The following is a 26,237-nucleotide window of genomic DNA, read 5'->3' as shown; positions in this document are numbered from 1 at the left end:
AACAGAGTAAAACGATGATTACTGGAGATGGGAGTGCGGGGCAGTGTGGGGCGGGGGAGGGGAGGCATAAAATTGATGGTGTTTAAGGGTACAAACTTGTAACAGGTAATAAATAAGCCATAGAGATCTAATGCACAGTATAACAAACATAGTAATATTGTACTATAATTATGCAATATGATAAATATCACTACATTGGCAATCACATTACAATATATAAATGTATCAAAGCAACATGCCATACACCTTAAACTTACACAATGTTACATGTCACATTTATTCAATAAAAAAAAGAAAGAAAAGACACTTACCAAGAGATGCTCAAATGCACAGTTAGGGCCTCTGGATTACAAAATGCTCTGCTGTTTTTTAGAGATCTGCTAATCAAATATTTTCTTGTCCTATGTGCCAAGCAAATTTGGTCTAAATTTAACACTTTTTAGTGGAACATGGGTTACAGATATCCATATCAAGTGTAGAACTACAACTTCTACATTGTGCTCTGTTATACCTAGTCTCCATGTGTATTTAGGAGCCACATTAAAGGGTCATCTCCTTGGAACGTTTGGAATCTAGAGTAGATTAGGACTAGTCTGCTCCAGACGACTGCTGTTCAGATGCGAGTTTATAGTCCAGAGTTTTGTCACTTTTTTCAGAATGCCTGACTTCTAAATCTTGCGTGCTTATGGATTTGGGGCAAAAACACTCACACACACAAAAACGCATACACACACATAACGTACACAGCGAGAAAGGAAGCAATTTAAAATGAAAATAAAGTACAAAAACCACAGCTACCGCTTGCAAACCAAAAAAGAAGGAAAGACATAACTGCCTACTTTTAGGAAGAAGCAAATAGCAAGGAAGGAGGAGAGCTATCGAGGGTACAATCACCCGGAATTATCACTCAGATTCATGGGAAGGAAAAATTTACACTATATGGTAGAGATGGGCTGTGGCCACAAACTATTTCTCCCTTCTTCCTCAGTAAGAAATCTTGGTTTTATATGGGCAGTAATGAACTCAACCAAAAGATGCTATTTCCCAAACTCCCCTGCAGCTAGGTTTGGCATGTGATTAAGTTCTAGTCAATCATGTATAAGCAGAGCGTTGAGTGGGACATGGAACTCGGGTGTGAGAGTGGAGGTGGGTAGTAGAGGGGGAGGGGGAAGGGAAGGCTGTCCTAAAGAGGCTGGCTCAGCTTACAGGCAGGTCTTTTCGTGCCTGCTCCCTTCTGGAACAAGGAGCTCCAGCAGCCGACTTGGACCATGGGTTAAGAACGGAACCCGCCACTAGGATGTGAAGCGATAAGGTCGGAGCAGAGTCCCTAATAACTTTGTGGAACTGCCATATTTACTCTGGATTGGCTACCTCTGGACTTTTAACATGAGAGAATCAACTCTTGTGTATTTACTGGGGTTTGTTGTTGTTGTTGTTGTTATTGTTAAATTCAGCTCTATCAAAAACCCAACTGAAGGAGACTAGCAAAAGGAAAAAACACATCAATCGCAGGATCCATGAATCAGGCCTTTGCTACTCAAAGTGTGGTCCCTGGAGGAGCAGCATAGGCTTGTCAGAAATGGAGAATCTCGGGCCCCGCCCCAGACTGACTGAATCAGCATCCACATTTTAACAAGATCCCCGGGCGATGTGTATGCACACTTTGAGAAGTGTGAGTAGCACTGACTTAGACTAAGTGCCCTTTGAAAAATCCAGACTAAACATCCTTGATTAGAATGCTCTGTTGAGTAGTGTCCCTGTTACCTAGATTTACATCCTGAAAAAAATAACCCTGAGAAATATGACCTGATTTTGAGATTGGACATCAAACATACTACTTTCAAATGAGTTTCTCAATAGGTTCAAAACTGCACTCAAGAAAAACAAACTTGAAGATTATAAATAGTAAAAAAAAACCTAACTTTGGGCTTTTTAAGGATATAATTCCAAATAGAGTGCTTTACACATAATGATCAAGCTACCAAAATACAGAAGCAATAACCCTTTTGGCTGCTCATTACACCCAAGCTTTTAATTCTCATTTTTGGATTACTAACCACTAATTCTCTGCCAAGTTCTGTTACATCCCAGTTGCCCAAAACTCATTCACCTGTACAGCATTTAAAAGTGAAAATTATACTTGCAACGTATACTTTCAGTCTGGAAAATTTCTCCTCCACTCCCCAAAAGGACTCCCAGTTGGTAAATGCCATTCTTTCAACAAACAAGATGTTTCGAATCAATTCATTTTAGTTAATTTTCAAATAATTTTTCTACAGCAGTGTTTTAGATATAATTTACATACAATAAAATGCCTATATCTTAATTATACTACTGGATGAGTTTGACAGTCATATTCACTCAGGTAACCACCACCCCAATCAAGATATAGGACATTCCCTCTACCCCAAAAAGTTCTCTCGAGTTGCTTTGCTATCATTCCCCACCTCCACCTGCCACACAGAGGCAGCCACTTCTACAGTGTGTTTCTTATTTTTATGTGGCCAGAAAATGGACCCAAAAATGATTTTACAATTTAAAGCTGATAAAATAGCATTAAGAACCATATAGCTCCATGTTGCCTGCAGGTGCTCTTAATAGGTTTTAATCCTGTATCAACAGCTTGTCTACTATGTAATAGGAAGGAGGGCTGAAGACCTTGAGCTTGATTCAGTTAACAGTGTGAACGTTGATATGATTTGCTAAAACATTGGGCCACGCTTATGTGGAATCTTTTTTTTTTTTTTTTTGCTGGGAAAGATTCGTCCTGAGCTAACATCTGTTGCCAGTCTTCTCCTTTTTTTCCCCCTCCCCAAAGCCTCATTACACAGTGGTATATTCTAGTTATAGGTCCTTCTAGTTCTTCTGTGTGAGCCACCCCCACAGCATGGCAACTGACAGACTGGTGGTGTGGTTCTGTGCCTGGGAACCAAACCAGGTTGCTGAAGTGGAGCATGCCAAACTTTAATCACTAGGCCATCAGGGCTGGCTCTATGTGGATTCTTGATCTATTTTCTTTAAGTAGGTTTATACATGTTTTAAATCGCTTTTCTTCATACGGGAAACACTAATTTCATGTAGTGCCTCCTGCCCTTCCATTTCTGACACCAAAGACAGCTAGAAAGTAGAGTGATCTGCAGTTAAAAATACAAAGTTTAGGGGCTGGCTGGGTGGCATGGTGGTTAAGTTCGTGCACTCCATGTCCGTGGCCAGGGGCAGGCGTCCCATATAAAGTAGAGGAAGATGGGCACAGATGTTAGCCCAGGGCCAATCTTCCTCAGCAAAAAGAAGAGGATTAGCAACAGATGTTATATTAGCGCAGGGCTAATCTTCCTCACACACGCACACACACAAAATACAAAATTTACTAATTAAAAAACTTTTGATTATGCCAGGTTATTATTTCGGGTTCAAGCTGGGAGTTAGACAAGCTAAATATTGTTTCTTTTGCCCTAATCCAATATATTTAATTAAAAATTAGTGCAGAGAAAGGGCCTCTGAGCACTCTCTTCCTTCTTAGAATCAATTTACTCCATCAGTTTTTCAGTAGTTCTTTTTTCCCAATTTTAGGAGACAGGCAATGATAATTTACACAGTCCTTACAAGAAAATTACGAGAAAGGCACTTTTAGATTTTGGTAGACTGTAAATGTAAGATACCACTAATATTAACAGTTTTACTTATAAACCCAAATAACCAATTCTGAGGTGTAACAGGAAAACAAAAAGTATGAGACCATATACAGTGCAACTCCTGGTTACTATTAACCAACACGTCCATATCCTAGAGAGTCGTTTGGTCTCAAATTACATTCAGTGGTGCACCGGCCTCTGAGGGTCAGAGTTCTGTTTTGGGGTGCATCTCTGCATACTTGGGTGCCAGTTCTTTGATCAGATTCACATAGTCAATTTTTTCCGCACAGGCCCTGCACTCTTCTCCCCAGCTGTGCAGTATCTGTTTCAGCTCTGCTACTCTCAGCTTCGACAGGTCCACTGATGCCAAGTCCAGTTCCTTTTCTAAACGACAAGGAAAAGCATGATTTTTAAAAAACAAAAATAAGCATGAAACACATAGAGAGGCAAATGGTCTTACTTATCTTGGTGCTGATTACCCTATGATCCAAAGTAGGGAACAGTTCCAATTTCTATGAAAACCAAGACATACCTAAGGAAAATGTATTCCATACAAAGCTATTGGAGAATCTGTGTTCTATCAGACTTTCTCTCCATGGAATTGTACTTGCTTCAGAACAGTGGCCTGTGTAGCTTTGCAGTGCTTGCCACCACTCCAGGGCTTCTCAAGATCAGCATTCCTATTATGAACAGCACTGCTTCCTAATTGCTACTCCTAAGGTAAAAAGAAGGGAATTTATAAAAGGCAATGCCTTGGAATGGCCTTGTGTGTGGCCAGCTGAAAGCCATGGATGGTAATTAACCAGAAAGTTATGGTTCACTTTTTATACAAAGACATGTCTGCGGTGAAACAGATGAGCATACATATTACAAAGCACTATTTTTTTAAACACAAATTTAAAGAAACTCAAACACCTGAATAGAATTAGGAGCATTCTCCCTGATCCTTAATTGCTTTGGATCTCTGCTTAAACTCACCTGATTTCTGCTCCTCCCCCCCCCAACCCACCCCCCCCCCCAACACACACACACACTTGCTGGGATTCATTTACAGTCCTTTGGGGGACACCTATTTCTCTAATGCTGAGGCTTCAGTGCCAGCCAATCTGGCTCCTAACATTCTTGCCAATAATACCTGTCACCAACATCTAACTCCTCTAACAAGACTCCTCTTTCCCTGTTTACAGATTATCAGCAGAGAATGTCAAGAACTCAGATACTTCTCTATTGACAAGCCCCAAAAATAGAAAAAAAATTAAGCTCATCTATAATATTATCATGATTGTAATTTCTCTATCAGAAAGGGGCAATTTGCCTCTTTCAAAGGGAAGTCTCCTTCACCTCCCCCATGGCCAGGTGTGTGTTTGAACATGGATACATTAAGTTTATTTATCAAACAATTGGTGGCAGCCCAAGACTTTTTCAGATTGACTTCTCTTGAAGGGTCTTTTCCCTGTTTTTCCCTGCATAATAGAGCATAGCATTTAAAAACCTTTTAACAACCTAACATCATTGTCAAGTGACTTATCAAAAATTTGCAGTAAGTGTGCTCTAATTTAAAAGTTGGGTTTTATATTTAGGAATAAATTTAGCCAAGGAGGTGAAAGATCTGTGCACTAAAAACTACAAGACTTTGATGAAAGAAATTGAAGAGGACACAAATGGAAAGATATCCCATGTTCATGGATCAGAAGAATTAATATTGTTTAAATGTCCACACTACCCAAAGCCATCTACGGATTCAAAGAAATCTCTATCAAAGTTTCAATAGCATTTTTCACAAAAATAGAAAATCTCAATTAGTATGGACCCACAAAAGACCCCAAATAGTAAAAGCCAACAAAGATAGAAGCATCATACTTCCTGATTTGAAACTATATTACAAAGCTATAGTAACCAAAACAGTGTGGTATACGCATAAAAACAGACATGTAGACCAATGAAACAGAATTGAGAACCCAAAAATAAATCCTTGCATATATTGTCAACTAATATTTGACAAAGAAGCCAAGAATACTCAATGGGGAAAGAATAGTATCTTCAATAAATGGTGTTTGGAAAACTGGATAACCACATGCAGAAGAATGAAACTGCACCCCTATCTTACCACCACTCACAAAAATTAACTCAAAATGGATTAATGAGTTAAACGTAAGACCTGAAATTGTAAAAATCTCAGGAGAAAACATAGGAATAAAGCTCCTTAACGTTGGTCTTGGCAATGATTTTTTGGCTATGACACCAAAAGTACAAGTAACAAAACAAAAATTAAGAAGTGGGACTATATCAAACTAAAAAGCTTTTGTCAAGCAAAAGAAGCCATGGACAAAATGAAGCGCAACTTATGGAACGGGAGAAAATATTTTCAAACCTTATATCTGATAAGGGGCTAATATCTAAAATATATAAAGAACTCATACAACTTAATAGCAAAAAACACCCAATCTGATTAAAAAATGGGCAGAGGACCTGAACAGACATTTTTCCAAAGAAGACATACAAATGGTCAACAGGCACATGAAAAGCTGCTCAACGTCAGTAATCATCAGGGAATTACAAATCAAAACTACAGTGAGATATCACCTTATGCTTGTTAGAAAGGCTATCATCAAAAACACAAGAGATAAGTGTTGGAGATGATGTGGAGAAAAGAGAACCCTTGAACACTTTTGGTGGGAATGTAAATTGGAACCGCCAGTATGGAAAACAGTGTGGAAGTTCTTTTAAAAATTAAAAACAGAACTACCATATGATCCAGCAACCCCACTTCTGGGTATATATCCAAAGGAAATGAAAACAAGATATTGAAGAGATATCTGGACTCCCATGTTCACTGCGGCGTTATTCACAATAGCGAGGATATGGAAATAACCTAAGTGTCCGTCAACAAATGAATGGATAAAGAAGATGTGGTATATATACACAATGGAGTATTATTCAGCCATGAGAAAGAAGGAAATCCTGCCACTTGCAACAACATGGATGGACCCTCGAGGGTATTATGCTAAGTGATATAAGTCAGACAGAGAAAGACAAATACTGTATGATATCACTTATACATAGACTCAAAAAAAGCTGAACTCAGAAACAAAGAGCAGAGTGGCAGTTGCCAGGGACTGGGGGGTGGAGGAAATGGGAGATGTTGGCAGAAGGGTGTAAACCTCCAGTTGTAAGATGAATACGTTCTGGGGATATAATGTGCAGCATGGTGATTATGGTTAATAATATTGTATTATATGCTTGAAAGTTTCTAAGAGAGTAGATCTTAAATGTTCTCATCACAAAAAAGAAATGGTAATTATGTGATGGGATGGAGGTGTTAGCTAACACTATGGTGTTATTTTGCGATATATAAGTGTATCAAATCAACACATTGTACACTTTAAACTTACACAATGTTATTTGTCAATTATATCTCAATAAAGCTGGAAAGAAATAAGTAAAAGTTGAATTTTAAATTTTGAGGGTCAGCTACACTCTGTGCTCCAGAGAACCATACATTTTTATAGTGATCCCATTCTTTTAAAAAACACACCAAGCAAAAACATGCTTTCAGGTCAAAAACCAAATGACACCTTCCTAATTGAAAACATAATCCAACTCTACACTTATTTTGTTTGTTAATTTCATGGCTGACTTGACAGAATATCTTTAAAAGTAGAAGCTTCTATAGCCCAAATTATTAATATCCCACAGCTCAAAAGCCCCTGTTCAATCTCATCTTTCCTGACAACAAGCTGGGAAGAAGAATTTAGAACTAGTGTTCTAGTCAAGATAAATAGTTGAAGGAGAAAAACACTTTCTTGCAAGTGTCAGTAGTTTCTTTGAGTTTTTCTAGAGATTAATTGGCATCTGGCATTAATTTTAAAAAGAGGAAAACCTCTATGACACCTTAGAACTACAAGGAAAAGGTGAACACCAAGATTAAATCTAGTTCATGGCTCCCCAGGGGCCTCTAGTGGCCAGCATTACCAAAACATTAGTAAGGATTCATTTTTTCTCAATACTATCTGGTTAATTTTTTTTATTATTCAAGGAGTCCAGTAAGATCCTTTACACATAGCAGAAGTTACTCAAAATAAATTTGTTGAATGAAAGAATCAGTAGGTTTGTCCCTTTTGTGAATATTGTTTATATGGACTGTGATTCCTGCCTCTACTTCATTACTTGGAAGCTAATAAAAAGAGATGCCTGCCCCATAATCACACTCTGGAAGTTTGCCCTCGGCAAATTGAGAAACAGATTGTCTTTGGTATCTTCCAACCTTAAACCTATTTGAAGCCAGCTACTTGGCTATGGTGCATAGGTGTATTACACAGCTATGTTGGAAAATAAGACTAAAATAATTCAGAGTTGGGTGCTAATTACTTAGGTAGTTTACAATCCTACACTGGTTATGTAACATAAAATAATGACTTAAGCAAAAGAAATGGGTCTCTACTGGTGGAATTTCAGGTGTTAAGGATAGGCTTAAGGAGGAATCCCCCAGCCTTTTTTCATACCTAACCAATCTACCCCAAAGTCTGGCCCAGATACAAATCCTCAGTATAAGAATAGATCTATGTATGTAAAATTTATAAGGCCAAGGATAATGTTTTAAATAGGACATCTCCTTCCTTTCCTTGCTGTTTATTTTAGGCACCCTCGATATGGCTATTTCATCAGGCAAAACCTGATTTGATGTGAATAACCTATTTCCTAAAATTTAAAGCTGGCAGAATGATAGACAAATCTAGGAGAAAAGATATGGTCACATTTAAAACTTCAAAGTCCTTACATCACCTTTGAATAGCTGCAACTTTTGTCTTAATAGGTTGCCAAAAGCTAAATCACCGTGAGTAGCTGCTCAGTTGATATTTTGAGTTTTTCGTTGACATATGTAGTCACCATTGCCTTGGTGATTTAAGAGCTTAAACTTTGCTATTTGGATTGGCAGTTTTACCTAATGCTGATTGTGCCAGTATTCATTTCTCTTCCCCCAAAGAAGCTCAGATGGCACTCACCATTCAGCATCCTAGCAACCTATTGGTGAGTGGAGAATTCCTTTCCTCCTAACACTGACCTTTTAGAAACATGGCCCTATGTTTAGGAAATTGGCAATACTTTGGACATTTTGGGGAAAAACATTGGACTCTGTTATACCATATTTCAGCTCACAGATCTGGCTGTCCATCTTCTTCAGTTTCTCACAAATTTTCATTGCAGGCATATGCACACTCATTGGGCGAGTGACCTCACTTAGGATCTTGGTGGGTGCGTCTTTCGTTGCTCCTAGATAATAGCACTGAAGGAGAATGAAGAGAATTTAGCGTCCCAGACACTGAAAAAAGCACATAACGTAGTTATGAGAAATGAGAAAGAAGTTAACCTAGTATTCATGGCCCAGCTATTAAATTTTAACCCCTGCTAGCTAAGACACCAGAAAATGAATGACCCCATTCCCATGATCATCCTAATTAGAAGTGCCCTACAATTCACATAATGCTCCAAGACTAATGATAAGAGCTAACACTTGCTAAGTGTTTTCTCTGTGCCAGGCGCTGCTCTCGGGGTTTTAAATGTATGAACTTACTTAATTCTCACACCAATCCTGTGAAGTACGTGCTATTATTATCCCCATTTTACACCCAAGCCAACCGGAGGTCACCCAGCTAGCAAGTACAGGAGACTGAATTCAAAAATCTAGCATTTTGGTTCTAGAGTCCATAGCCTTTTCCATCATGCAATACTGCCTTTCAAGCTACCTGACTTAAGCATTTTACAATTAAAAATATAAAACTTAATGGTGCAAATAAATGCCAAGAGTTTTGCAATGTGTCAGTGGTGCACAGTCAACAATGCATATTTAACCAGCAAATTGAACATGACAATTTTAGGCAAAATGAATTTGCCTAAAATTGTCTTTAGTGATGCAAAATGGTAAATGGAAACAAGTTATCTGTGTATACCCACGAAACACCATTACAAGAAAATACAAATACTTCATTAGTTATATGTAAATAATGATATGAAACGTTTTGATAGGTGTAACTAATTGTCTTGGTAAGAAATGAAAAGTCTACCCACTCTTAAGACAGTAAATTCTCATTAGGATTTCAATTGTCTAATTTCATTTAAGAAAACATAGAATGGGTTGTCTGTGGTTTCTTTAGAAAGCAAAATGAAACCAGAAATATTCTAGATGAAAATACCTATGACTACATTTCACTGAAAGATCAATTTCTGCTTGCTATCTACAATGAACATGCTTCAGGCAAGCATCTAAACAGGAGAACATTAAGTCCAAGATGAGAAATGAAACTATTAGCAGTTTTCTTCAAGCATAAGGGAAAAATGAAAGGTGAAATTTTACCATACCAGGCGGTTTTCTTTTCCTTTGACATCCAAACAAAAGTTGATCAATTCTTTTTCTATGGTGTCCAGAGAAAAGTTGACTCCTCTGCCTATCAAGGAGTTATAGAATCGGTTCAGGAATTCTTTACATACTAGAAGGAACAAAGAAATTATGTATTTATGTACAATATAACCACCTCCATACCTATATATATGTCCCACTCACCAAATAAAAAAGTATGATTCAACAAATTGTGACAACAGATACAAATTATAAAAAAGAATAGTTTCAGGCCATTAGGGCCTTGACTAATACAAGCTTATTGAATCAATCAATCTTTGGAACATAGGGAAACATAGGAAGGAAGAGAGCAGGTTGCTTAGGCCCTTGGTTCTCTCTTCCCTTCCTCTTGATTCTTGGTGTTGATTAAAACTAATCAGCTCTGTCCCCCCATGTCCCAATAAACAAGTGTCTTATCTATCTGTCTGGTAAATGAGACAAGATCTGTAAATCACTCTGATACACAAACTAGACATCTAAAGTAGTTTAAACTATGCTTATTTGATTAATTTATTCAATGAATAAGCATTTATTGATTATTTCCTATATACAAAGCACTATAGAAGAACTACTAAAGGATGAACTTCAGAAAGGAGACAAAATCTGGAAAAGAGGATCGGGTTGTAAGAAGTAATGATGAGAAAAGAAAATAGCAAGTGGGAGAAACATCTAAATACAAATGAACCATATAAACAATAATAATGAACATGTAGGAGTATAAACATAAGGTAAAACCCAAATCAAGACAATCCTAACACATAAGATGGGAAATAAAGGAGAATTCAAGTTACACTTCCCAAGATCCTTAATCATCATAGAGGAGGGTAGAGAAACATTATTGTTAAGTCATATTAATTTTTAGCCAATTAAGCATGTTAAAAATGTAAGGGTAAAACTAAAAAATATAATTGGACTACTTCTAGATAAGTATTGGTGCAGGGTAGGGGGAGGGATTTTTAAAACATTATCAGTCCACTAGAAGGCAGGAAAGAGAAAAAAAGAAAAAGAAAAAGCACAATAAGATTTTTTTTTTGCTGAGGAAGATTAGCCCTGACCTAACATCTGTGCCAGTCTTCCTCTACTTTGTATGTGGGACACCGCCACAGCATGGCTGGTAAGTGGAGTATGTACGCGCCAACGATCCAAACCTGTGAACACAGGCCACCAAAGGGGAGCATGCAGAACTTTAACCATTTGGCCATGGGGCCAGGCCGAATAAGATTTTTTTAAAACCCACAAATTTAAGTGGGAGAAATAAATCCAAATATATCATTAATTATAATATGCATAAATGTATTAAACTTGCAGTTATATTAACAGGATTTTTCAGATTGGGACTATTAAAAATCCAACATGCTATTTACAAGAGTCACAAAAAAAGTATGAAGCTACGGAAAAGGGTTGAAAAAACAAACAACAACAAAATTAAGAGATTTAAAAATGAAAAGATAGGCCAGGAAAATGCTAACCAAAATCTGGTTTAGCTATATAAAGCATTACTGGGGATAACAGAAGTCACTACTAATCATAAAATGAACCATTTACTAGAAATACAAAAAGAAAAATTGAACTAGTGTACTGCCAATAACAAAACCTAATAATATAAAATGTCATGATAGAATTATAAGAAGAAATTGAAAAATTCACAACAAGGATGGTTTAACACCCTCTTGGCAACTATTTGATCAAATAGACCAAAAGTTAATAAGGGCATTAAACATGTGAACACTATTCACAAGTTTGACCTCAGTACATATTGAAATAAAGTTTTTTATAGTGTTTTCTTATGATTTTTAAAGTCTCTATCCTCTCTGTAGTTCTGTCTTCCTGTTTATTAACAATGTTTCATAATTTACATTTTTTATCAAAGTGTCATGTATACATGTAAATTTAAAATGTAAATTTTTTTCTGGGGCCTATATGAAAAATGTTAGACCCATCCACATTCCTCTTTATTTAGTGCTTCCATGGGTGGCTACGTCCAAATATTTTGGTTGTTTCATCTGATACGTATTTTTATTAACCTAAAATATTGAAACAATAATTAAAAATCTGCTGGAGAAAAAAGGGCCAAGTTACCAAAACTATCTTAGATAAACTGTCACAGAGAAAAGATTAGGAAAGAAAACAAAAGAAAAGAAATGTCCCTAGCTTTTAATGAGATTAGCCAAACCTTGATATCAAAATCAGGCAAGGATAATATGAGACAAAAATTATTGGCCAATTTCACTTTTGAAAATAGAATGCACATTTAAAAACATCTTAACCAAGTAAGAATCACATCAGTTGCCAAGATGGTTTAGAATTAGAAAATCTATTAATGTAATTTATTATATGGTCATCTCAATAGATGTATAAGTATTTGATAAAATCTAATTTCTGTTCATGATTAAAGCAAACGTACATATACAGACAATTAGCAAACTAGAAATAGAAGGGAACTTGATTAACTTGATAAAGGATACCTACCAAAGCCCTACAGCAAATATCCTACTTAACAATAAAGCCATCCTTTATCACCACTTGAATTGGACACTAGACTGGATGTCTTAGTTAGAGAAAAAGATGTCTATTACAAAGGAAAAAGCAAAATTGCCATTACTTGCAGATTATAAGGTAGTCTAGGTAGAAAATCCAAGAGTCAAAAAAACATTTTTAATAGTAACAGCATTATGCAAAATTGCTGAATAGAAGATTAATATAAGAAGAAACAATGAGAAAACTGCAAATTTAAAATAAGATATAATTTACAATAGTGACAAAATTCTAAGGTAATTAGGAATAAATTTAATGAAATATATCAAGACTTTGAAGGAAAAATTTATAAAACTTTATCAAAAGACTTAAAAGTAGACCTAAGAAATGGGAAGATAAGCCATGTTCACGGATGGGAAGATTCAATATTATGGATGATAATTATTTTTAAGTACATCTATAAACTCATTGTTATTCCAATCAAAATCCCAATAGGATTTTTATGGATTTGACAAGCTGATCCAAAAATACATATGAGAAAACAAGAGCAAGTGAAAGCCAAGAAATATTTGAAGAAGAAAAAGCAGGAGTTTGGGGAGTAGACCATATCAGATATCAAGGCTTTCTTCTAAACCTACAGCATTTAAAGCACTGTAGGACCAGCACAGAAATAGACAAACCAATGGAACAAAATAGTGAGTCTAGAAACAAATCCACAAGTCTAGAGAAGCTTAGTATAGGACAGAAGTGATGCTAAAAATCAGTGAAGAAAAAATGGGTTAGTCAATAAATGGTATTAGGACAACTTACCATGGAAAAAGATAAACTTAGATCTCTACCCAAAACTACACACAAACATGAATCCCAGGTGAATAAAGACTTATATGGGAAGAGCATCACTACAAAACTTTTAGGAGAAAACATAGGAAAGTATCTTCATGACATCAGGATAGAAAAGGATTTCTTAAAGAGGATAAGAAAACACAGATCATAATTTGATCAAAATCAACCACTTTTGTAATGCAAAGTAAATCATAAACAAAAGATAAGACAAAAGGCAAAGGAAACCATGAACAAAACAAAAAGACAACCCACCAACTGGAAGAAAATATTTGCAAATCATATATCCAACAAGGGGTTAATTACCAAAACATATAAAGAACCCATACAACTCAACAACAAAAAAACAAACAACCTGATCAAAAAATGGGCAGAAGATATGAACAGACATTTTTCCAAAGAAGATATACAGATGGCCAACAGGCACATGAAGAGATGTTCAACATCACTAATTATTAGGGAAATGCAAATGCAAATCAAAACTACAGTGAGATATCACCTTACACCCATCAGAATGGCTATGATTAACAAGACGAAAAATAAATTTTGGACCCGATATGGAGAAAAGGGAACCCTCATACACTGCTGCTAGGAATGCAAACTGGTGCAGCCACTTTGGAAAATACTATGGAGATTTCTCACAAAATTAAAAATAGGAATACCATATGCACCAGCTATCCCACTACTGGGTATTTATCCAGAGAATGTGAAATCAACACTTCAAAGAGATCTATGCATCCCTGTGTTCATCGCAGCATTATTCACAATAGCCAAGACGTGGAAGTGCCCATCAATGGATTAATGGATGAAGAAGATGTGGCATATATATATACAATGGAATACTGCTAAGCTGTAAAAAAGGAAAAAATTGTGCCATTTGTAACAAAATGGATGGACCTCGAGGGTATTATGCTAAGTGAAATAAGCCAGACAGAGAAAGACAAACACCGTGTGATTTCACTCATATGTGGAAGATAAACAAACACATGGATAAGGAGAACAGATTAGTGGTTAGCAGAGGGGAAGGGAGTGTGGGGAGAGTGAAAGGGGTAAAGGGGCACATATGTATGGTGATGAACAAAAACTAGACTATTGGTGGTGAGCAGGATGCAGTCTATACAGAAACTGATATATAATAATGTACACCTGAAATTACAGTGTTATAAGCCAATGTGACCTCAATAAAATAATTAAATTTAAAAACAAGAGATTAAAAAAAATATAAGACAAGCCACAGACTGGAGGAAGATATTTACAACTTACATAAGGATGAAGGATTAATATCCAGAATACATGAAAAATCACTATGGTCATATCCTTAGGTGCAGTCATTACCAATGACTATTATCTCCATTGGAACATCCCATTGTCTGTCCATCACTTCATATCTTTCCAGCTCACATCCTCTCACATCCCAGTGCCAACAATTCTCTGACACCACCAGGTCACACAATCCATTAATTCTTTCACCTTTTCACCATGCTTCTTTACCCAGCTTAGATTCCATGGTTCAACATTACAATCATTGCTGTGCATACACACTCAACTCCCTTGCATCTCTCTCCTTTGTTGTACTCATCCAGCAAAATCCTAATACTGGTTAAAACCAACTGTCCACCCACTTTGTACCTATAGTCCCTGAACATGGCTGGATAACGCAGTCATGCTCACTGTAAATTCATGACGACTGATTTCAAGTGAGCCATCAGGGCTGGCCAACAATCCTACTACGTTGACCTCACTCACACTATATCCCACTCCCAAAATGACTATTGCACAGCTGGTCTCCCGTCAAACCTTGTCTAACACCTCCACCCCATCCTCACTCCTACCAGACGATCTTGCGTCTTATTTCTCTGAGGGGAAAGAAAAAAAAAGCAACAGGAGAGAACTCTCACTTGCTTCTGCTACCACATCTACCACACCTGTACCTGCATATTCTACCTTAATTATATGGATGAACTGTGACAACCTTTCCACTTACTAAGCAGATCCTATCAGCTCCAGCCCCTGCACTTCTGACCCCTCTTGCTCCTGTTTCATTTCCATTAGCCTTCAACATGCTGTTACTTCTCACATCTTAAAAACAATAACCTCTCTCAATCATACATACCCTCCCATCAAAGATTATCCCATTTCTCCACTCCTCTTTAAGAAAAGCACTCTAAAATAATTTTTATTATTGTGGTTTCCCAGTCTCTTCTCTCTCCTTCTCCCTGCCCCCACCACCACCTAGTTTCAAGTCAATGAGTTATAAGAGGGTGGTAGTGAAAAACAGTGTCCTCTGCCTCCCCTTCTCTAGCTCCCCCAAACTCGAAACTTTCACTTTCAACTCTTTTAACTGATTCCTTTGGAATTTACAAATTTTAAAGAACATGTTTGTATGGCTAACTCTTGAATTTTCTTTTCTGTCTTGGGTATTAATTATAGTTTTCTTTCTAAGGAAGAGGAATATTTAACTCTTTCCCTCAGACCTATCTCTTGTAAAAAGTATATAGTTGGATGTTTTTATGTAGCCTTACAATCTTTGTCTTTTAATTTGAGTGTTTAGTACTTTTACATTTAATGTAACTACTGATATATTTAGATTTAAATGTACCATCCTATCGCATACATATTATTTGTCCTGTCTCTCTTGTCTTTCATTTTCCTCACATTTCTGGATTGATTACTTTATTATTTCGTGTTTTTCCCTGTATTAATTTGGGATTGGTGTGATGTAATCATGCTTTATATTTATTGTTAGTCCTTCTACTAGTTTGGTAGTTAAAACATAAGTATAAATATAATATTGCCTAGTCTATCAATGAATCTAGAATGATTAATCTATCAATGTCTCAATGTCTAAAGTTAATCAGTAGCTTTACTTCCCTCTCAAACAATACAAAGACCTTAGAACATGTGAAATACATTTACCTCTCCTGACCTATGCTATTGTTATCAAGTATTTTAATTGTATCTTAGTTGCGTTTTTTAATTACTTGGCATTATTATTTTTGTTATGTGTGTTTAAGATTTACCCACATATTTATTACTTCATTTGCTCATTGTTCCTTCTTGAATCTCAGATTTCCCATCTAGAGTCACTTCCTTCTGCCTGAAGAGATTCTTTAACATTTTTTAAAATTTTAATTCTTTTAATTTTAAAATTTGATTTTTGTTTTTCTTTGCAAAAGTCTTTTTTCATGCTTATTCTTTTACTGGCAATTGTTTTCTTTGAGCACAGTGAAGAGACCATTTCACTTCCTTCAGCCTTCCATTGGTTTTATTGAGAATTCAGTTGTCAATCTAACTGCGATTGATTTTTTTTTTCTCTAGCATATTTATTTTATTTTTTTGTCTTTGGTGTTCTGTAGTTTCACTATGATGCTTAGGTGTGCATTTCTTTTTATCTGTTATTGGACTTCTTTAATTTGTGGATTAGTGTCTTTCTTCAGTTCTGGCAAATTCTCAGCTAGTGTCTCTTCAAACATTGCTTCTGCACCATTCTCTTTCTTCTTTCTTTCCAATTAAACATATGTCAGATTTTCTCATTCTATTCTCCATGTCCCTTAATCTCTCTTCATTATTTTCCATTCTTTTGTTGCTCTGTGTTGCATTACATGTAATTCTTCTAACATATCTTCTCATTCAGATTGTGGTTCTTGGTCCAACAGCGTAAATATCACCTGGGAGTTTGTTATAAAAAAAGAATCTCTGGCCCCATCCTAGATCAACTTTAATGTATACACAAATCACTTATTAAAATTCACATTCTGATTTGCAGGTCTGGAGTGGGGCCCAAGTGCATTTCCAACAAGCTATCACAAGATGACAACACTACTAGTATGAGGACCACACTTTGAGGAGTAAGGTCCTAGTTCACTCATCCCAGCATCAGCTCTCTATATGCTACTATTAAATCCATTCATTGAATTTTTAATTTTGATTATTTTTTTTTATTTCTAGAAGTTCTCTTTGGTTCTTTTTCAAATCTGCTAGGTCATTTCTTATAGTTTTCTATGTCCTACAGATATTTTCAAGCTTGTCTTTTATATATTTAAACACACTGAACATATTGTTTTATGGTCTGATAATTCCCATATCTAAATTCTTCATAAGTATGTTTCTATTTTCTGTGGTTTCTATAGATTCTTGCTCATGGTATCTTGTTTCTTTGTGAGCTTGCTTATTTCATCTGCGTGAAACTCATAGTCCTTGAAATGTATTTGTGGCAATTATCTGAGGCCTAAGATGAAGGTGCCTTATTTCCATAATGGATATTTGTGTTTGCATTTACCAAGCCTAGGGGCTACTAGCCGGGGACTGCTTTAAACTAAATTGATAGCTTGATGTTTTTTGGATCCCTGGTGTGAATTTTAGGTGCAAATACAAGTGAGAGACTTCTTGTGGTCATAACCTCTCAGAGATGTATTTCTTTCTTTCTTCTATCTTGCTCTGTGTCAAGGAAGTTTTTCTTATAGTCTCTATGGGTAGGGATGGGTTAGGGTTATTGCTTGTTCAACCTTACTCTGAGGGAGTAACCTTTAGGGAATCCCAGATGAACAGGGACGAGTTTCCTAGTAGACAGACTCCCCACTTAAAACAAGTCTTGGGCTTTGACTTTTGTCCCCCTCACACCAAAAATGTCTTTACTCTGACTGGCAAATGTCCTCAGGGTAAAATAACTGTGAGCTAAGTTTACCTCTCAGGTTGGCTTCTTTCCCTTGAATTTTGGCCTCATAAACTTTCTCTCTTGTCAGCTCTTTGGTGATGTTTTTATATTTTCTCCTGCATTGTTAGTATTTCTTGGCCGGAAGATTGCTACAAATCTGACCCACTACATTCCTGAAATACTAACCAGCATGATTCTTTTTAAATGAAAGTCAGATCATGCTACTTCATCTGCTCAGAACCTTCCTGTGGTTTGCCATATCACTGAGAGTATAATCCAAAGTCTCCACAATGTCCTGCAAGGCCCTCGGTGACCTGGGTCTCCACTGCCTCTCAGACCTCAGCTTCTGTCATCTCTCCCACTTCAGCCACACTGCTCTGTCACCAGCTAGGCACCTAGGTTAGGTGTTAAGTATGTATTTTTTAACTGCATAAATGAATTCCTAAATATCCATAAGAAAAACACAGTCCAATAGAAAAAGGTTAAGTTGAAAAGTACATACCCTGTGATTCAGCAATTCTTGTTCTGTGACCGAGAGAAATCATCACACACGTGCTCAAGGAGACATGTGTAGGAATATTTAGAGGACCATTGTTTAAAATTATGTAGCAGTGGGGAAAAAACCTAACTGCCCCTCAGAGAGACAATAGATAAACTGCATTTCATTCATAAAGTGGAATTCTATTAACTATTCTATTAATTAATTCTATTAACATTTAATCTGGATGCTAAATATATATCATATAAATATTTTTCTGTATGTTTGAAATATTTCCTAATTTATTTTAAAAACTCACCATAATATCTTTGACTATCACAAAAACCCCCAACATGCTCAATAAAATATTTGGCAACATTAATAAAATTGAATTAAAAATTTTTAAGTGAAATCATAGTTCAATTAAGCAATTATTAGCCAGAACCCAAAAGGAGAAAGTGGCATTTGAAAAATATAATAATGGCAACTGCAGGAAAAAAAGCTACAACTTTTTAAAAAATATAATGATAAAATGTTTAAAATCAGGTTTGTAGAATTATGAAGTTATCAGTGGGCTAGGAACATTATTTTCAAGTTTCATCTACACCTTCTAGAACAGAAGTCAGTCCTCCATTATCTGCTCCAGCTTAATTTTGGAGAGGAAAAAAAAAAGATTAGTGGGTAGTACCAGGACTAGGGGAGATTTCTACTTAAGTAGATAATACATATTATAACGAGTTAAGACTTTAAGAATAGCCAGAATTTTTTGAATAATTTGTATCCTTCTTCAGTGTTCCAATTTTTATTTTTAATGTTGCCCTAAATAAATTAGTTTCCAACACCACACTCAGGAGGCAGTATAGGTAAGGACTCAGTGCTTGGGCTCTGAAGCCAGACTCGCTGGGTCCAAATCCTGGCTTTACTACCTACTGGTCATGTGATTTGAGGCCTTTCATTGTTGAATCATCTGTCAATCTAATTGCCATTCCTTTGAAGGTCATTCGTCTTTTTTTTCCGTCTGTGTTTAAGATTTTCTCTTTTTTTCCTTTGTGTTTTGCAATTTTCTTATGATGTGATTAGATATTAATCAGATATTTTTATTTATACTCTTGGGAGTATATTGAACTTGTAAATCTGTGGACTGATGACTTTCATCAGTTTGGAAAAATGAGCTATCATCTCTTTTGCTCTACCCATACCTTCTCTCCTCTCTTTCCGGAAGTCCAATTAACCTATGTTGGAATTTTTCTCTTTATCCTCATTGTCCCTTTCTTCGATTTTTTTTTATGTCTTAATCTCTCAGTGATATATCTTCAGTCTTCTAACTCACTAATTCTTTTCTCAACTCTGTCTAATCAGCTGTTAATCCCATTAATTTTTTTGGTACTTTTCCAAATATGGTTGTACATTTTTAATAGCCTCTTGCTCTTTATTCATATTTTCACTCCTTTCCTTTATTTCTTTAAACATAATAAACATATTTTATATTCCGTGCCTGATAATTCCAATACGTGAAGCCTTTTCAGGTATGCTTCTTCTGTCTCTTGTCTCAACTAGCTGTCACTTATGTTGCCTTTCTTCCCCATGGCTTTGTAACTTTTGTGAATGTGAGCTTTATTTCTTAGAGCTTTAACTGTGGGAATTCTTTGTGGACTGAGTCTTGCCTCCTGTAGGTAAGACTGACATCTGCTGACGCCTGCTTGAAATTCCTTTAAACTATATTCTCAGTTTGAGATGTTTCAGACCATCCAGGTAGTGTGAATTTGGACTTCAACCCATAAGTGGGCTAGCTTGTGTTTATGAGTTATCGAGAGACATTTTTGTTTTCCCTTTTACTCAGTAAAAAGTTCAAATAATACAATTCCTATTAGTCCCTAAAGATAATGGTAGAGTTATTATCTCCAGTTCCACCTTTTATAATAAAAGTCTAGCTCTTTGGGGCTCCAAATTAATTGGGAGGAGGATCCACTATTACACTCCTAACTTGGAAAGACCCTGGACTTTGTTTTCATTCTCTTCACTTTACCAAAGCCATGAAAACCTAAATTCAGATCACCTGGGTAGCAAATACCCTCAAGGCAAAAGCCAGCTTTGGGGCTCCTTTTACCTCTTTTGTTTCCCAATTTCACTGTGTTTTTGGCCTCTGGGTATGCCTTACTCACATATACTTAAAAATATTTTTACATTTTTTATTTTATCCAGTATTTTTAGTTGTTTTCAGCTGGATGGCCAGTCATGTCATCTTTAAGAGCTTAAAGTTATATTTATATTATATTAAATAGCACTTCTAATGCTATTAATAGGAACAGAACACTTATAATAGCCAGCCATTCATAGTTTTAACAAATATTTATTGAGCAATTAGTAAGTGCCAGACAGTATTCTAGGTTCTTGAGATTCAGCAATGAAGAAAACAAAGTCTTTATCCTCAAGGATTACATTCTAGTGACAAGTACAAGTATCTTGTGGCTATGAAGAAAAATAAACATGGTAAGGGGGATAGAGGGTGACAAGGTAATAGTATTTTTCTAAATGGGGTGATCAGGGAAGGCCTCTCGGATAAAGTGGTATTTGAGCAGAGACCTTAAGGAAGTGAGAGAACAACGTAAGTGGATTGCCTGGGAAGAACTCTCCAGGCAGAGGGAAGAACAGTGCAAAGGCTCTGATGTAGGAGTGTTCTTGCTGGGTCCAAGGACAGTGAAGGTGCCAGTGTGGCGGAAGTAGAGTGAGCAAGAGGGAGGAGAGTAGAAAATGAAGTAGAATGGGCAGCAACATGCCATGTCCTCTAGGGCTCTGAGGCCATGGGTCTTACTCTGAGAAGGGAAGCCATTACAGGTTTTCAGCAAATGAGTATAGTCATCTGACATTATCTTTAAAGTCTACTGCTGGAGGCTGTCTGGAGAATAGACAACAGGAGAGCAAGAATGGAAGCAGGGAAACCAGTTTGAAGGTTCTTAAAATAGCTGCATATCTTGGACCAGGGTGGTAGCATTGGGGGTGATGAGAAGTGGTTGGATTCTGGATACACTTTGAAGGAAGAGCCAAAAGAATTTGCTCATGGATTGGATGTGGCATGTCAGAGAGAGAGAAAGAGAAGTGAAGGATGACTCCAAGGATTTTGGCCTGAGAAATTGGAAGAGTGGAGTTGTTGTTTGCTGAACTGGGAAGACTGCAGGAGAAGCAAGTTTGTGGAGACCAGCAGGAATCCAGTCTTGACATGTGAAGTTTGAGATACTTCTAGACATCCGTGATGACTAATTTTATGTGTCCACTTGAAGGGTGTTTTTGAATGGGATGAACATTTAAATCAGTGAATTCTGGGTAAAGAAGATTGCCCTCCATAATGTGGATAAGCCTCACCTAGTCAGTTGAAGTCCTGAATATAACAAAAGACTGGCCTCCCCAAGCAAGAGGGAATTCTTCAGCAGACTACTGTCACAGTTCATCTGCATCATCAGCTCTCCTGGGTCTCCAGCCTGCCCGTCCCCACTGCAATTTTGGACTTCTCAGCCTCCATGATCAGGTGAACCAACTCCTTATAATAAACCTCTCGCTCTCTCTCCTATTGGTTCTCTTTCTTTCGAGAACCCTGACTAATACAACATCCAGCTGGAAACAGTGAGAAGCAGCTGGAGACATAAATCTGAAGTTCAGGGGTGAGGTCTACATACACAAATTTGTAAGTCATCAACATTTGAATGGTATTTAAGAGATGAGATCAGAGAATAAGGAGACGTGGAGGACAGACATGGTCTCAGGTCTTACTCTTGCAAAACTTCATTGTTTAGAACTCGGGAATATGAGAACGAACCGGAAAAAGACTGAAAGGAGCAGCCAGGGAGGTAGGGTGAGAAGGAAGAGTGATTGTGTTCCCAGAAGACAAGTGAAGAAAGTGTTAAAAGGAGGGACTGGCTGATCAGCTGTATTAAATGCTACTGATAAAATGTAAAACATGAGACATTTCCCAACGTGTATTTTGTTTAATTAGCAAATATACCAAGTGTGCAAAGGAGACACCTACTGTAATGATCAATGCTCCAAGTCAGCAGAAACTATCACTAGTCTCCCAGTGACCTCTCATTCTCATCTTCTTGCAAAAGACACCCAGTGCTGCAATGCCTCATAGCTCTTACCCCATTCCCACAAGATACCTTCATGTGATTTCTATACCTGAACTGTTGTTCTGCCAATATATTACCTAGGTGATGAGAGTTGGGAATTCTTTTTTTTTTTTTTTAAAGATTTTATTTATTTATTTTTTTCCCCAAAGCCCCAGTAGATAGTTGTATGTCATAGCTGCACATCCTTCTAGTTGCTGTATGTGGGACGCGGTCTCAGCATGGCCGGAGAAGCAGCACGTCGGTGCGAGCCCGGGATCCGAACCCGGGTCGCCAGCACTGGAGCACGCTCACTTAACCACCAAGCCACGGGGCCGGCCCAAGGGAATTCTAACTTGTACTTTTAAAGATATACTTTTGACTCAGTAAAAGTTACATAAAATCTTATCGTGGCATATATGCATATATTTGTTCAACAAAATTGAGTGCCTACCATATGCCCTGCACTGTGGTAGCCGCTGGAGATGATGTGGTGAGAGAAACAGTCTTGACTTTCAAGGAGTGCACACATGGAGGAGACCAACACAATCACTAAATGCTACAGGAAGTGTACTAGATACTGTGGGAAAACAAAGGGGAGGCACCTACCTGGAGGAAACTGGGAGACCACTGAGAAATATTAAATAAGGGAGTAACATGATAACCCTGCCAGGGGACTAGAAAGGAGCAAGAAATGTGGCAGGAAGGATGCTGTTGTGGCAGTAAGGAAGGTAAAAATGCTGAAGGTCCGTAACAAGGCGTTGGAGCTGGGGAAGGAGAAAGGAGCAGAGTCAACCAGAAGGTAGAATCAAGAGACACAGTAATTGACGGACATAGGGGATCAGGGAGAAGGAAAAGTCTAGTCTAGCTGACCAGGTAGATACTGACACCGTAAGCATAACCGGTATGGTGGACCGAGCAGGGGAGATGACTCTGGTTCGTGACTCTGTTGAATACCTAAGTGAGGATGTTCAGTAGCCAATTGGATGCAAGGTCCGGGACTCTAGCAAGGAAATGGATCGGATGTAAACATTTGGGATTAATCAGACTATAGCTAGGTCGATTCTGATTGCACAGAAGAGTGTGTAGACTGAGGGGAGTGTGCAGAGGACAGAACTCTGGAAAATTCTAACATTGAAGCCATGGCTAGAAAATCAGAAGCCCACAAAGATACTATGAACAAGTGGGCACAGAGACAGGAAGCAAAAGCAAGAAGCGGCAGTATCATACCCATCACGAGAAGGAAGTTTCTGAAAGAGAAAGAAGTCAGTGGTGTCCCATGCCACAGAGAAGTCAGGATAAGAATGGAAATATGAAGAGAATCATCTCACTGTAAATCACCTAGCAAATTGTAATCTAAAGCTCCTGGCATGTGTCTTTTACTATAACCAGATAACCAAACTCTTTTTATTTATGCTGTGGGTTTTTGTTTATTAAAAATAGTCCCATAAGCAAATCTATAATCGTTTCAAACTAAAAAGCTTTTTTTAAATAGTCCCATAATGCAATCCTCTTAAAGAGATCTGGAAATGTTTACATTTTTTTCAGTAAGCTTCACAAGACCTAAAGCAAGGCTCTGAAACTTAAATATTCACAGGGGCCAGGCAAGTAAAATGAATGGGGAACGCAATCCGCGTCTAGGAAAAACCACCACCAAAACCTGGAGAACATATGTCCTTTCTAAAAGGAGCAGCCACAGCCAATTCCAGCTACATGGACATATGGACTAGTCTTGACAGGTCACCTGGTTTTTCAAGAAAAACCAGAAACCTGAATTTTTAAAATTTTTTAAATATGAAGTCTCCCAATATTAAAAGGTAGCCAATTAATTTGTGTTTTTCAAAAAACTTTGTGAACTGAATAAAATTCATCAATAGGTCCCAGGTGGCTCATGGACTATCGGTTTTTTATCTTTGCCCTAAAGTATATATAATATAGCATTTTAATCTTACACATTGAGGGGAAATTAAGCAGCTAATGATAAAGGCTCAGAAGCAATAATAGAGCCAGATCTAGAATCTAGTTCTTCTTATTCTAAAATTAGTATTTCCTTCGCTGTGATTCTACAACTTCTGTATCTAACAAATGGATATATACACCCAGGTTAGTCAGACATGCAAGTTAATAATCACCATCTGCTGCAATAAATTCAGAAAAGATGGCATAAGCTTCACATTTAATTAATCCAGAAGCTCTGGCTCTTCTGGAATGTTTTTAGGTAGAAGCTCTAGAAATTAAATTACTGATGACTTATGAAATCAATTGTCTACGTCTCACAAATTCTGCTTTAAATGTACAGGACACAGTTATAAGAGATCTTTCAACAAAGTTATAACTTAGCTGCACAAATATCTATATCTATGTAAGGTTTAAAAATAAAATCATGTCGATATTTTAAATTTCTGGTGAAAAGTTTAATTATTGCAGGGCTGACAGAATACTAGACTCCAATTATGAAGGCTTTATTTATAGTACAATCTGTCCTCGTCCATTCATTCACCATATATTGTGAACCTTACAATTTTCTGATAAGGACAGATTTGCAAGCTCACAGAAGGGTGAGAGGGATATACATTAAACTAATTATTTCAGTGAATGAAACATCGAGGTAAGTGCTACAGCAGTCCAGGAGGAAGGCGCTAGCACATCTAATTATCTTCTTTGATCTGGTTAACAGCCCTCTGAAGTAGGTTTCATTACGCTGATTTTGCAAGAACCGGTGCCGCAAGGCCTCAGAGCCAGGGGCGAGGTTGGACCTAGACCCACGTGTTCTGACTGCAAGTCCACAGCCGAGATAGTGAACAGAAAAGGAATCATGCTTTTGCATTCCTCCTCTAAGAAGTTTATGTACTCCTTTGTAAAGCAACTTTTCTCTGTAAAGTCCTAACAAATGCTAGTTACGTCCTCTGATTTAAGCCACCCAACTCAATTGCAGACAATTTGTTATGTCTTATTTTCCTCTGGAGAGTTACCAATTAATTTGAACTTGAAAGACATCTCCTGTGCATGGAGAGGCAAGTCTCGCCGGTTAGAAGCAGCAGAATCGTTTGGCGCCCGGGTCGTCTGAATCTAGATGTGTTTGCACAGAATCGAATCCAAATCCAAACCCACCAGCTTTGACTGCGGCAGTTTAATTAGCAGTCACAGCAAGACCAGAACGCGGTCTCAAGGTGTCACTGGGCCTGTCTTGAACTTTTGCCTAGGCTTGGGCGAAGGCGATCGGAAACTAGGGACAAGGCCCGTGTTTCCTGGGTGAAATGCTATTTATAGCCAGCGCCAAGAGAAGCCAAAGCCCACAACAGCTGCGCTGCAGCGCGGTGCCGCCGCCATGCCAGCAGGTCTCACGCCGCTCACCTTCACAGTCGGCCCCCGGCTGCCCCCCGGCCTCCTGGCCCTGCGCTGGCACCGGGTGACAGACCCAAAGCCAGGCGCAAAAGGCCACCATCGCGGCTGGGCTCGAGCACCACATTCTGAGCCAGCAGCCCCAAACGCGTCGGCCACCTGCGTCCCCCGACAGCAGCGCAGCTATAGCCCGGGACGGCTTTAGGACGCAGGAGAGCGGAGCACGTGGTTGGAAAGAATCTGCCCCCAGTTGCTAGGGCAAATGACGCAACTCAGCCCCGATTTTCCATTGGCTCTCACGAAAGGGGCAAGGGCAAAGGAGCCC

General features: G+C 37.7%; 1 protein-coding gene across 1 annotated transcript; it reads right to left on the bottom strand.

Moving 5' to 3' along the window:
* Positions 1 to 3,377: 3,377 nt before the first annotated feature.
* CDNF (cerebral dopamine neurotrophic factor) lies at positions 3,378 to 26,099 on the bottom strand. The gene is made up of 4 exons (XM_004425351.3): positions 25,925 to 26,099; positions 9,990 to 10,117; positions 8,775 to 8,916; positions 3,378 to 4,016 (listed from the first exon to the last, which is right to left on the bottom strand). Exons 1-4 carry the CDS (start codon positions 26,037 to 26,039, stop codon positions 3,838 to 3,840), a joined length of 564 nt encoding a protein of 187 aa, XP_004425408.1. The 5' UTR covers positions 26,040 to 26,099; the 3' UTR covers positions 3,378 to 3,837.
* Positions 26,100 to 26,237: the final 138 nt, after the last annotated feature.

This window comes from Ceratotherium simum, chromosome 32 (assembly GCF_057802395.1).
Source record: "Ceratotherium simum simum isolate JZ-2026a chromosome 32, ASM5780239v1, whole genome shotgun sequence".
Classification (NCBI taxonomy): domain Eukaryota; kingdom Metazoa; phylum Chordata; class Mammalia; order Perissodactyla; family Rhinocerotidae; genus Ceratotherium; species Ceratotherium simum.
The sequence above is the reverse complement of the archived record's forward strand: the minus strand, read 5'-3'. Positions and strand labels throughout refer to the sequence as shown.